This window comes from Quercus robur, chromosome 1 (genome assembly GCF_932294415.1).
Source record: "Quercus robur chromosome 1, dhQueRobu3.1, whole genome shotgun sequence".
Taxonomy (NCBI): Eukaryota; Viridiplantae; Streptophyta; class Magnoliopsida; order Fagales; family Fagaceae; genus Quercus; species Quercus robur.
In genome coordinates, this window is record NC_065534.1 from 32,882,903 (window position 1) to 32,897,222 (window position 14,320).

Sequence of the window (14,320 nt, forward strand, 5' to 3'; positions counted from 1 at the left end):
ATATTAGCCCCTACACCAAAAAAAAAAACACCTCAACATCAATCACCACAACCAATATCGGCAACGGCGCTGGTGAGACCCCTCCACACTTCACAGCCACAACCCGATCTGAGACCATCCCAAATCTCACACCCACAACCATTCATACACATTAGCAAAATCATTAAAGGAATTATATTTTTCAACTTTTTAATATTATCTGTGTGCAGTGGCGGAGATTTTTCATTGCCCAAGAAATTTTATTATACAGATTTGAGATTATAGTGTGCTCCAAGTCCTACAAGTGGTGGGCTATATATTAAAGTTGTCTTTAAAAGCAAAAAAAGAACGCAAACCTACTCTAGTTTCCTTCTAGTCATATACGTGATACCATTTGATTTTTCTTTTTGTTGAGCATTCTCGTCAGCCGTTTTATAAAAAATGTCATTTTGACATTAAAAGTCTATTTTATTATTTCACTACATCATTTTGTAATATCTCATTCATTAAATGTTTTATCCTTCAATTTTATACATTAAAATAATATATACTACACTTTAAAATAATATATTAACTCCTACGTATTATCATCATTATTATCAACAACAACAACAACAACCCACACCCACAGATCAACCGCCATTGCCCACAACCATCGGCCACCCCACAAATCAACCACCGACCACCAATATCAACCACTGCTACCAAAAAAAAAAAAAAAAAAACTCAAACAAACATTACAACCAATATTAGCCCCTGCACCAAAAAAAAAACACCTCAACATCAATCACTACAACCAATATCGGCAACGGCGCTGGTGAGACCCCTCCACACTTCACAGCCACAACCCGATCTGAGACCATCCCAAATCTCAAACCCATCCCAAATCTCACACCCACAACCACTCATACACATTAGCAAAATCATTAAAGGAATTACATTTTTCAACTTTTTAATATTATCTGTGTGCAGTGGCGGAGATTTTTCATTGCCCAAGAAATTTTATTATACAGATTTGAGATTATAGTGTGCTCCAAGTCCTACACGTGGTGGGCTATATATTAAAGTTGTCTTTAAAAGCAAAAAAAAAACGCAAACCTACTCTTGTTTCCTTCTAGTCATATACGTGATACCATTTGATTTTTTTTTTTGTTGGGCATTCTCATCAGCCGTTTTAAAAAAAATGTCATTTTGACATTAAAAGTCTATTTTATTATTTTACTACATCATTTTGCAATATCTCATTCATCAAATGTTTTATCCTTCAATTTTATACATTAAAATAATATATACTGTACATTAAAATAATATATTAACTCCTCCATATCATCATCATTATTATCAACAACAACAACAACAACAACCCACACCCACAGATCAACCGCCATTGCCCACAACCATCGGCCACCCCACAAATCAACCACCGACCACCAATATCAACCACTGCTACCAAAAAAAAAAACTGAAACAAACATTACAACCAATATTAGCCCCTACACAAAAAAAAAAAAACACCTCAACATCAATCACCACAACCAATATCGGCAACGGCGCTGGTGAGACCCCTCCACACTTCACAGCCACAATCCGATCTGAGACCATCCCAAATCTCAAACCCATCCCAAATCTCACACCCACAACCACTCATACAATCCATATTTAGTTTTGAAGGCAGTTTTCCATTCATCACTCTCTTTCATCCTAATTTGATGATACACAATTATCAAATCAATTTTTGTAAAAACACATGATCCATGCAATTCATCCAACAATGTCCCATAAAAAAAATGGGACTGGATGTTTTTGGTTTCCCACTTCAAGAGGTAGTGTTTTGTATAATTGGAAAAGAAGTGTTGACAACTTTTTGTAAAGAAAGAAAAATTTTCCTTTAATAGTATAAATCTTCCTGGCCAAATAAGAAAAAGAAAAGATGTGTGAGCATCAAGTAATGGCTATGAACTTTCAAAATTAAAGAGAAACTTATTAATTTAATTAAGAGGACTTGGCAGTATTATTATGCTGAAAACTTATGTTGCATACAAAATCTCTTAAGGCAAAATTCTATCAAGCATGGCCAAATTTTCAATTTTTACTATTTTAAAAAACAAACCCCCACACACACGCACATATATATAAGGAACGGTCTTGCAGACTTTGCCACCGCCAGACATGTCTTTCTCTCAAACCAGTAAAGTTTTTAATTTTTGTTTTATAAACTCAATGGTTAGCTATATACACTTATCCAAAAAAAAAAAAAAAACCTTAATGGTTAGGTATGGTAGGCAAATGTCCAAGCCTATGTAATTGCAAAGGAAGCGGCTATGGTAGGCCTATCCAAGTCTTCCATTATAGAATTTTCTCAATATCAATCATTAAAAGATAAGAGCTGGTACCAATAGAAATTTGCATTGCCTTGCTCTTTCCTTGAGCCATGTACATTTGGTTTTCAATTTTTTGATGCTTCCTACCATTGTCCTTTTCTATCAACTCCTATTTCGTTAGGATCTTGATAATATTTGCACTTTTCTCAGTTTCATCAATATTCATTTTCTTATTTGTCTCGACCACTTTTTCAACTACTCTCTAGCTCTAAGTAGCAATTAAGAGCTAGCAAAATAAAAATAAAATATTCATAAAAAATAGCATTAGCATAAAACTTAAAATGATGCATTGAGTTGCACTATAAAACTCTAAGGATTATTATATCATAAGTTATCCAATTTGTTGGTCACTAATTGGGTGCAGGTGCAAACACATGCATATCAAGAATTGGGTATAAGGTTGTAACATTGAATGCTCATAGGAAACCAATACTAAATTGGATCAAAACATAGTTCTAATGTTATCCATTTAAAAACAGTTAATTTGTTAATAAACTGCATATGGACTGTGACCATTGTTCTAAGAAAATAACTTAGAAATAGATGGACTGTGGATGAGATTTTTGAAGACTTTTCTTAAAGACACCATCTCTAGGTAAATGGTAAAATTTATATATATTTGACCAATAACATCCCAAAACAATAAAGGAAGATATCGTTCTACTTCACTCTTGTAGACAACATCCATCCCATATAGCATCTTACCAAAGACAACATGGTATTCCATCCAACCTTTAAAATTTACCAAAGACAACATGGTATTCCATCCAACCTTTAAAATGAAACAAAAAGCAGGCATGTACGAAAGAAAAAAAAAAAAGTCCTAGTTATGAACACAGCCAGCAAATGTCACCATATTATAGTTTACACTTGCTGTCAAGGTGCACATATGTTGCAAATTTAGAATATGGACACTCAAAGTCATGTAATTAGTTTACCCACACCTAAATATGAAGAAACATCTTGATGTACCTTAACTGAGTACCACACTACTTGTTTAATATAAAAAACAACTTAAACATGAGGTTATATGCAACAGCAACATGAGTTTATATGCAAAATTCAGTGAAATTAAGATGAGTGCATAAATTTTCAAAAATAATTCAACAAAACAAATTATTCAACAACATGAGTGATAAAAAACTAACAAAAAAAAAAAAATAGATACTAAGATACACAAACTTGCAATAAATATTTAGGTATTTGGGTTTTGTCACACATTCAAGCATTTATTCAAATTCAAAAACAATATATATATATATATATATATATATTTTAGGATAGAGAAACGAAATAGTGCCCTTTTAAAAAAATAAAACCCCTTAATTGTTAGTCTTCCAAGGAGAGAGAAAGAGATTGGCATTAAGAAAATAGACATATTTGCATATTCCTCTCTCTTGAAATCATATTAACCTGCCCCACTTAAAAAAACAGGGGATATATTGTATGGGTTTTTCTTTAGAAGAAATTGATTCAAGTAGCAATTGAATATAAACATAGCATACACAATAAGAGAAGAAGAAGTTTGTTTGGCAAAGATGTTGCTCTATTTTGACTTTAGAGTTATGATGGTTATGAAAAAGGGTAAGAAAGTGATATCTTTTGCTATCTCCAAGAGATCTAGTACCTGATAACATTTGAATTGTGGGTTGAAGATATTTCATGGGTGCCTAAAACAATGCCAATAAATAATAAAATAGTAACATTTGCGCAATAAAAAACTATGATATCCAAAATTTAGAACTAAACAAAAAGCATGAAAAATTTTTCGAACAAAAAAAAAATAAAGAAAGAGATATAGAGAGAAAGAGACTAATCTGTCTTCTTTGTTAACTTCAAAGTTCAACCAAAGCCTCTCCCTATTGCCTATACCTTTTTGTCTACAATATTTTTCTTGCTATTCTCTCTTGCTGCCTTGTGACGTCACTTGAACAGTGAAAAGGAAATCTAATATAAACTAATCAAATCTAACCCAAAAGCCTAAATTATATTTAACGTCCTAATTTTAAAAACATAAATACCAGCAGCGGGTCCAACAGTCTAACAGTAGTAGTAAGGCTGAAGACTGTGGTAAGACAATCTCACAATGGCGGTTCCTAACCTTTTGATTTAGTAATCTTCTTGCAAAATACCCACCATCTCATCTGATAAAGATCTTTGTGAATTCGTGCTTTGACAAAAGGACGGAAAAAACATATTGAAAAATATGTTTATTTGAGGAAGAAAATAGGTAGTTTAATGGCAGTTAGCTTTGGATGAGTGGGTTTAACGTTTGTGTGAGATTTAGCATTTGGCTTTAATTTTTTTAGACGTGTTTGTTTCATACGATATAACCTTTCACTTTTTAAGTTAAACATTGGATAGTTTTAAATGGACTTTTTTTTCTATATGTCAGAACAACTATATTGATGAGGCCTTGTGATCATGATGAAGATGCAACAACCAACAACCTATTATTGATATAGCATGTCAATTAATAAATCAACCAAATAATTAAACATACTAAGGACACATAAACAAAAAACCAGAACTCTCACTAAAGTGTTTGACTTCCTTAGACAATGTAGCTGAAGTCATAGCAAACCCAGAAATGTAATTGATGGGGGAAAAAATTCAACCTCAATCCTAAAGCCTACTTGATGTATTTTAAAACAAAATAAAATTTGGTGTATTTTTAATAGAATACAGCATTGGTTCATTAAAAGACGAATATTAAGCTATTATTATTTCTACACATGCATAAACCTGAAAACTTCATAGCATATCCCATTTTAGAGAAGGAAAACACAACAATACACACAAAATTTTCCATGATTAACATATCATAATGCTTAACGATATGGCATGAAGGGAGTTCTAAATAAGAGAACTTAAATAAAAGAATCCACCCATACATAAAGGCATGGAATATTCATTGATAATTGTCAGGTGGAATGTTCATTGTCAATTTCTACTTTGCTATTCATTTTGAAGTTTTATACTAAAATTTAATTTAGTTTCACGGTGCTTGCTCTTAGATTCATAATTAATTCAATCTGATATTAATGGCTATTTATAAATGGCAATAGAACTTAAAAAAAATAAATTAACTATATTAAAATCATCTACCACTAAAAACTATAGTATACCTGTTTTTTTGTCATATATCCACTAGTTTCAAAACTGGGCAAAGTTGTACATTAAGGAATCAATCCATGAGAATGTGCACATATTTAGACTTTTTGAGGAGAAGCACTAATATTAAAAATTAGATTCACTACTTCTAAGAGGCATCTAAAATATTAATTAATCTTCATGTTGATCACAGCAATATACCATTAAATAAATATATTGAAGAAAATTCAAATAAAATATATGCAAAGAAACATCTAGTAGAAGTCCTATAACCCATGGTTGGCAGCATAGAAGACATGGTTGGCAGCATAGTATGCAGATTGTAAAATCAATCACAGAATAGCCCATAACCATTTTAATCCTAATATTTAAAACAAAAACAAATAGAAAAAAAAATCCAAAGACAAATACCTAAATGAAAAAAAATAAATTCTAACCCGAATACCTAAAAATCAAACCAATCCAACCAAATGTCCAAACATAAAGTATATTTAACATTCAATTAAAAAAAAAATTACCGGTGATGGTTCCAATAAAGTAGAAACTATACCTGGTAGTACTGCTACTACTCAAACTTGGATTGCTTCCAAGGATTTCCCTTTCCACCTACAAACCCTGAAAAAGAAAAGCTTAGAAAGAACCCACCTCATCTCTGTAGAGAAAGGAATTGACATTGACAGATATAAATCCAAAATACTTGAAATCAAAAAATACGAATAACCAGAAAATATTAAATAAGAATAGTCACAGTTGAAAAGCATTCATCATTGATCCCTGATAAATTAAACAAAAACACCCTCATAATTCACCATTATTTACATTAATAACACTCAAAGCACAAACGGTTACTGTAAAGTCAAACTCAAAACTCGAAAACTCACCGTATTAGGAAACTTGAAAGACGATGACCCATCAACGACATCGTCGGAGGCACCCAAAGAAAGTGGCATCTGTATCAGACCAGACTCGCCGGCTCCGACGCCGGCACCGCGAGACATGAAGAGTTGCTGCTAGAGCATGATGGCAACTGCGGCGGAGGACTTAGTAGCGCCGAAAATCTAGTGGTTACGGAGCTTGGAAGCGAGGGTGGAAGAGTCATGGTTGAACTAGTAAGGAACATTGTTGTCAGGGTTAGATGGTGGCACTTCATCGGAGAGGTCTCTGGCACTACAACAAAATGTAGTTTCAGTGACGAATTTTAGTGAGGAAAATTTTTTCCTCACAAAAAAGTATTATATAGTGACGAAATTTATATTTCGTCGCTATACATAAAAAAATTAGTAATATTTAGCGACGAAAATTCGATTTCGTCGCTATATGTTATGTTGAACTCAGGCGCCAAGCAAAAAATGATGGCGCCAAACTAAATTCAGCTACAGTGACGAAATTTTTCATCGCTAAAAGTTTAAGTTTTTTGCGACGAAAAATTTCGTCGCTAAAGGTGTTAGTGAGAACACTATTAGTGACGAAAACTATTTCGTCGCTGAATATAACATATAGTGACGAAAATAAGTCGTCGCTAAAAATAAAATCATAAATATCAGTACATTATTAGCGACGAATCCAAGTTCATCACTAAAAGTTTTATACTAATTTGAACTCAGGCGCCAAGCGAAAAATGTTGGTGCCAAACTAAATTCAGCTACAGCGACGAACCTTTTCGTTGCTAAAAGTTTAATTTTTTGCGACGAAAATTTTCGTCGCTAAAGGTGTTAGTGAGAACGTTATTAGTGACGAAATCTCTTTTCGTCGCTGAAGGAGACAATTAGCGACAAAAATATGTCGTTGCTGAAAAGAAAAACAAAAATTAAAAGTAAGTATTTGCGACGAACTCGGATTCGTTGCTAAAGGCAAGGAATAGTGACGAAACCCAGGTCGTCACTAAAGATTTTCTATATATATATATTTTACTCAGCTCATTTTTTCCCTCAAAACTCAAGTCGACACTCTCTCCCTCACACCGATACCCAAATCCCAAATCGACGACCCTATGCATTCCCGGCGACCCTTCACCTTCTTGATACCCACTCCAAATCGCCGACGACTCTTCGCATTCCCGGCAACCCTTCGCCTTTCCGATACCCACTCCTAATCGCCGACGACTCTTCGCATTCCCGGTGACCCTTCGCCTTCCACTCCAAATCGCCGACGACTCTTCACATTCCCGACGACCCTTCGCCTTCCCGATACCCACTCCAAATCGCCGACAACTCTTCGCATTCCCGGCGACCCTTCGCATTCCTTCGAACCGGCGACCCTTCGCCTTCCACTCCAAATCGCCGACGACTCTTCACATTCCCGACGACCCTTCGCCTTCCCGATACCCACTCCAAATCGCCGACAACTCTTCGCATTCCCGGCGACCCTTCGCATTCCTTCGAACCGGCGACCCTTCGCCTTCCTTCGAATCGGCGACCCTTCGCCTCCCTTCGCACCGGCGACCGCCTCCCTTCGCATCGGCGACCTTTCGCCTCCCTTCGCCGAGTCGAGTCACTGTGTAAGCACAACGACGTCGTTCCCACTCTCCCTCTCTACCGCTCCACTCCGCCGCTCGAAGTCAGACTCGAAGATTTCGAGCTTTACGCCTAGAAATTGGCAGCGTAGGCTTTGCCAAGAGTGCCGCAACGTCGAGTCACTGGGTCAATTTTATTTTATGTTTTTATTTGGTTTTCATGGATTTTGGATTCTTGGGTGTGTGTTTAATTTTGAGATTGTTTTCTCTAATCTGATGGGTTTGGTTTCAGGTATACAGAGGGAGGAGAAAAGTGTACAGAAAGCTATAAGAGATGCTGCCAAGAGAAATGACATGGGGTATACACTTCCAACAACCTTGCATTCCATTCCCTTTTTGAATTTTCAATTTCTGTTTCCTTTAAGTACATGAAATTTGTTGTTGAAAAAAAAGCTAATTTGTAGTTGATAGTGGTATTTTTGGATTTGGGGTAACATGTTGATGTGGGTGCTTGTTAAAAGAAAGTTTAACTAATAAATGATGTAATGTAGTGTTGAACTTGAACACCCAGATCACATCATTCAGTGTTTAAGCTTCAATGAAGGTTCAACTACTTCTTTGAAGTTGAGACTTTAAGGGAAAGAGAGCCGGTTGGTATTGTGTTTGATGTGGATCGCCTCCGAGGTATTATTTTTCTCTCATACTCAGTTTCGCTTGTCCGCATCTTTACTTTAAGGCTGTGAATTTTGTTTCCGCATGAGGGTTTTTTTGAACGGAAATTTAACAAAATTTTAGTTTTTAGGCCTTGTTTGGTTCTTGAGAAATTCTCGAGAAAGAAGCAGCATCGAATTTTTGAATCGCTATCTTTTCCTCTCCATTTTCAAAGCAATTTGTTCGCGATCTAGGATTTTGACCGTGACCTTTCGCCTCCCTTCGCATTTGTTTGAACCTGATTTTTTCAATTTACAAATTTGATTTTTATTTAAATCTGTTTGAACCTAATTTTCTTTCGTGTTTTTAATTTCAGTTTCAGCTCAAGTGCGGCTGGGAGCTTAGTGATCAAATTGAAAGTTTTGATTTTGAAAGCTGTTTACGGCCTTTTTTTGAACAGGTTTAGAATAAAGGCTCAATCTCTCTATTCTATTTTTTTTTTCAAATTTAATTATTAATTGTGTTATATTAGTGATAATGTATTTAGATTAAGGATTGTAATTATGTGGAAAAAAAAAAAAAAAAAAAACAATTCAAGTCTGAAGCTGCTAATAGCATCTGTAGAATTGAGAAGGTGTGATATTTTTGGCAATAGCAGGGCTCTTTAAAGTTTGGTTCATAAGAATTGAGTGTATATGAACAATTAGAAGTTTACCCTTTTTTTTTTTTCATTATTGCTAGGACTAAATTTTAAGCTATATTTCATTATATCTTATTGCTAGGATTCATTATTCAAAAGCATTGTTATTATCTTATTACTACCTGTGTACAACCCCACCTCCGTTATCTAGTCAACTAGATTTGATTTGCACCTATGGTTGAGCAATGGAATGGTTTCTTGTTGGCAAGCTTGCATGGGATGAAAATATTTTTTGACAGAAAACGTTTCATAATGAAACAAATGGAGTCTTGGTTTGAAAAGTTTTATGGTGATGTCTATTGACAACATGGAAGGTAAGAGATGCTTTTTTCTATCTGTGAGCTTCTCACCCATTGTCACCGTTGAGATATTTCTCCACTGCCCTTAATCGTTGAGCTTCACAAAAGGATGATTAAAGTACCTTATTACTATGCTTAAGGTGAAAGAAAAATGCTTTTTTTTTTAGATGTGTTTCTTTCTAAGATGAGTGAATTTTTTTTAATCTAAAAGATGATGTTAATTGATTCTTAGTAACATTTAATTTCATTTTTCTTATGGTGTACGTTGAGTGTTTCTCATACTGTTCATTCTGTTTGGTGTCTTGTGTTTGATTAGATTGATTGGACAACCACCAATGGGCTGAAGCATTCCACCCTTAGTGGAGTGCAGTCATGGGTTCAATCCCTTTTCAGCGCCCTTTTTAATAAATTGAACAGATCCCTTTTTAATGGATGACGATCATTTCTACATTTTTCCTACTTTTTAGTACCTATGTTTAAAAATCAATCGCAATTGGTCCCTTCCATCGACTTATTCAAACTTTGTTTAGCGTGTGCTCATATAAAAATTGATTAGTTCATATTATGTTAGTCTTGGACCTCTTTGTAACTATGTGGTCATTCTTGGGGGTGTTGGGATCTAGTTAAAAACTTATAAAACTCTATATGTACTTGTGATGTTGGAAATTTGTTTTGTGGTGGGTTGTTGTGTTGGAGCAAGTGGGTGGCTTGCATGGTGTTATAAGGTAGTTTAAATTCATATTGGGAGTGTTTTTAATTTCTTGCAAATGTGAATGAAACTTGTTGATTAGTCAATATATTTGTGTGTGCAATGTATATTTATTTAAGTATTAATATAGACTTGTGCATTTATGAATAAGATAGAACTTTATCTAAGTAGCTTATAGACTTAGATGTTAGAATACATTATGCATGAGTTGTCCTTATTTTACTTATCGGTTAGTACTTTATCATTAAGTTAAAACACTTCATTTTTTATGTATCATTTGAAACTAATTGTATTATATTACACTTGAAAATTTATATTTGCTTTCTACAACTTATACATTAGGAGTTGTGATTTTTGATTTATTGGTGTGGCTATTCTTAATTCATTGTTAAAAATGTTTCTTATAACATAGCCAATGTTTTTACTTTACGATTTTAATGTAGTAGTGTTTTTATATTTGTGCAGATTTCTTATTGGTGGCTTTAGGGGATTTACTTTTGGCATTATTTGAAGACATATGAGGATATTTTCCGTTGGTTCTAATTATATTATGCTACATTTTTTGTATTGTTATAAAACATCTTAAGTTATTGTATGTGTTGCAAACAATTATTGTATGGACGGAGTTTGAATTAGATACTTGTTTTAATTTTAACTTGTGGAATGTATGGATCAATTTTTTATAAATGTGTTAATCAAATGTGAGGTTTTAATAATGTAATGACAAGTTACAAGTTAATATCAACGTCATCAAAATAATAAAACAGAAAATAAGTTTTAGTGACAAATTTTTTCGTCACAAATATAGCAACAAAAAATTGTTTTAGTGACGAAAATTTTCGTCGCTATATGTGTTTGGATTTTCTTAAAAATAGTTTTAGTGACGAATTTTTTCGTCACTATATGTACCCAAAAATAGTTTTAGTGACGAAATTATTCGTCACTAAATATGATTTAATAAACTGAAATGGTTTTAGTGATGAAATATTTTCGTCACTAAATACTGTTTTTAGCGAGGAAAACATTTAGCGACGAAATATTTTCGTCGCTAAAAGTTTTTAAAAAAAAAAAACAAATCAAACTTTTAGTGACGAAATTTTTCGTCGCCAGGACTTTTAGCGACGGGGTTACAGCGACGAAACACATTTCATCACTAAAAGTCCAATTTCGTCACTAAAGGTTCTTAGTGATGAAAAACTGGACTTTGTGGGCTTGAGGTCCCACGGGGTTTTGGGGTTGAGGTCAGGCCAAGAACACGAAGGCTCCAAGAAGTCATCGTGGGTGTTGTTGGGGTCGAAGTGTGAGTTCTGGAGGTGTTGAATCTGAGAATTTTGGATTTGTGGGGAGCTATATTTCTAATTTGCGTTTGATTATTGTAGAAGGGGAGGTGAACCGGCCGTGTCTGATATCAAAAGGTTTTGTTTAGCCCCAAAAAAAAAAAATAGCACAACATTTAATGTAAAACACAGATTTCTAGAATGGGAGGTGATCCAAGCGTTTTATTCAGAAAAGAAAAAAAAAAAAAAAAAAAAAAAAAAAAAAAAAAAAAAAAAAAAAAAAAAGAGAGAGAGAGAGAGAGGAGGACAACGTTTAATAAGAGATGGAGCAAAATTAGATTCCAATTTCAGATTTGAATTGAACAATTAGAAGGATAAATCTAGACACATGGCATAAAATTATAACTCTAATTAGGAATTCTAATTTGAGTTTCTTTTTACTTCACCAATTATTATTATTATTATATATATAGACTATATATAAGGACAAATATACAAAATTCAATTATTTTTTAGATTTTAAAAAAATAGATTTTTTTTTCATCTTTTATACCCACAGATTTCATTGATAATTGTTATACTATTTTTACAATTTGCCATAGTTTTTAAAATATTTTATAATATTTGTTTTTGAAAAAAAAATGTCAAACTTGAACTTACATAATATACATCTTCCATATAACTTAAATTTTTTTTTTTTCATTTTAATTCTTATTCAATTTAATTATATTATCAAAATATTTTTTATTAAGCTGTGTATCGTATGGGCATAATACTAGTATATATATATATGTAAGGACTCAATTTGTAACGATCCCAAACTGATGTATTGGGTTCGAACGTTAAAGGCCCAAACAATAAATTTGTAGAGAGTGGGCTAAAAGGCTAGGCCCTGGTCACCAGACAGTGGTTGGTCATGGTGTTCATGGTAATTGCGCAGAGGTGAATCGTGCTTACCCAAGAAGTCTTTCTCCTCGGCACGGACTGGGAGGCTCTGGTTCTTGGCCTTTTTCCCAGCCCCTTTTTCTGGACTGCTTCATTCTCCTTTTATACTAGCATTTACCCTCCCCCTAACGTCCACGTGTAGGCTCAGCTTTTTGGAGCTGATACTTGTCCTATCAGCCCATACCCAAAGTGGTTGGGGATGGTTGTAAAAACTGAAAAGTATTACTCTGTCAGGCGCAGAGTACTTTAATTGCAGTAATGACAGCCTTTCCCTTGTCCTTTGTCGCCACACTGTTCAGGGGTCCTTTCCCCATCACTGCGGAGGTGTTTAGTTATTCCTTTGAACCACTCTCATACCGTACTCACCCTTTTTTTCTAGGAGTGTTTTGGAATGCCGAGGACAGAATCGTCATCGACTATATCTAGGCCATTTGGACTTTCATTATATGTCAACGGCAATATTTCTCTTCGGCTTGGGCCTTGGACCCTAATGCAAAGTGGGCCAGGGTCACAAATTCTCTGGCCCCGTAATATATAAAACCGAAACCTCTGAAACTCCCATAATTTTCCACGTCATCACTATTTTCTTTTTCTTTTTATTTTAGGTTTTATATCTTATATATTTATTATTTCTCTTCAACTTATAATTATCTTATCAAGTGTTACACTAGTTTAGTTTAAGTAAAACTCTATTAAATATATGTTTCAAGAGCTTGAAAATTCTACATCAACTAAAATTCTATAAAAAAAATTTAATATTTTTTTAACAAGTTTTATTTTTAAAAAATCTTTAGGGTTTCTTCCTTTCTTGCATAAGAACCTTGTATGGCATTAACACAAACATAAACCCTGATTTTTTTTTCTTTCTTGCATACAAACCTCCCTTTACAGCACCAACACAAATATTAAATCTCATTAGTATCTTTGCGTCCCACTCCTCGATGAAGGTTGATTTTCCACTCCTTCTTTGTTTCTTGGAATTATTTCTTTAGTATTTCTCGGAATTGATATATAGATTGCTTTTTCTTTTCTTTTCTTTTCTTTTTTGATAAGAATTGCATATGCAGGAGTGTTCCTATTGTTGGAAAAATACATGTTTGTATCATATACAAAATATACGTAACGGAAAATTAACGGATCTACTTCATTCGCAATTGATAACATGTACTATGTAAATTTCAAAATATAAGAACAAGAGAATGTACCTTGGTGTGGTGAAATTCAAAAACCAAAGATTATGTACTTGGGAACACTTTAATCTTCACTCCAATTCCACTTGTGCCCAAGAAATGTGGTCTCTCAATCAATTTATATGTATGTATTCAAGGGAGAATAAAAGAGTGCCCTATACTCGCATACAAACCATTTCATTCTCATCGAAAATTCTGTATGTTTCTCTCTTTATAACTAATTATCTAATTGGGTTAGTCTTTTGGGCCATTCCAATTGGGCTTTAGTATATGGCTTGGAGTGAGACCAAAAGAGAACAAATAAGACTTTAGCTTCAATGAGCCTTGGGCTTTTCTGTCAACTTTTAACAAGTCCAAAGTTACTATTAATTATATTTAATATCACTATTTAAATATAATTGCACTCTAGGTCTTATTAATAAATTATATCCCAAGATTTTATTGTACATGCAACCCCTTCATAAAATATTCATAATAATACAAAGTCATGAATGTAGACTACCATTTTGAAGATTACTACATCTTAATCCACGAATACCCAGTTTAATCCTTTAAGTTATTTGTCATATATTTATGAAATCCAATTTCATAAATATATACTTTTGTAACTCCTTACTAAAGTA

At 33.7% G+C, this 14,320-nt stretch overlaps 1 protein-coding gene across 3 annotated transcripts; it reads right to left on the minus strand.

Moving 5' to 3' along the window:
* Positions 1 to 1,476: 1,476 nt before the first annotated feature.
* On the minus strand, positions 1,477 to 6,633 carry LOC126731911 (uncharacterized). 3 transcript variants are annotated; one of them, XR_007659165.1, is made up of 3 exons: positions 6,356 to 6,633; positions 6,025 to 6,089; positions 1,477 to 1,885 (listed from the first exon to the last, which is right to left on the minus strand). XR_007659165.1 is itself a non-coding variant. In XM_050435087.1 (3 exons), the coding sequence occupies exons 1-3, from the start codon at positions 6,470 to 6,472 to the stop codon at positions 1,741 to 1,743; spliced, it is 318 nt and encodes a 105-aa protein (XP_050291044.1). In that variant the 5' UTR covers positions 6,473 to 6,633; the 3' UTR covers positions 1,477 to 1,740. The 3 variants fall into 3 exon arrangements, 1 of the variants encoding a protein (XP_050291044.1); XM_050435087.1 differs by having other exon boundaries at positions 6,025 to 6,080; XR_007659159.1 differs by lacking the exon at positions 1,477 to 1,885 and having other exon boundaries at positions 5,917 to 6,089.
* Positions 6,634 to 14,320: the final 7,687 nt, after the last annotated feature.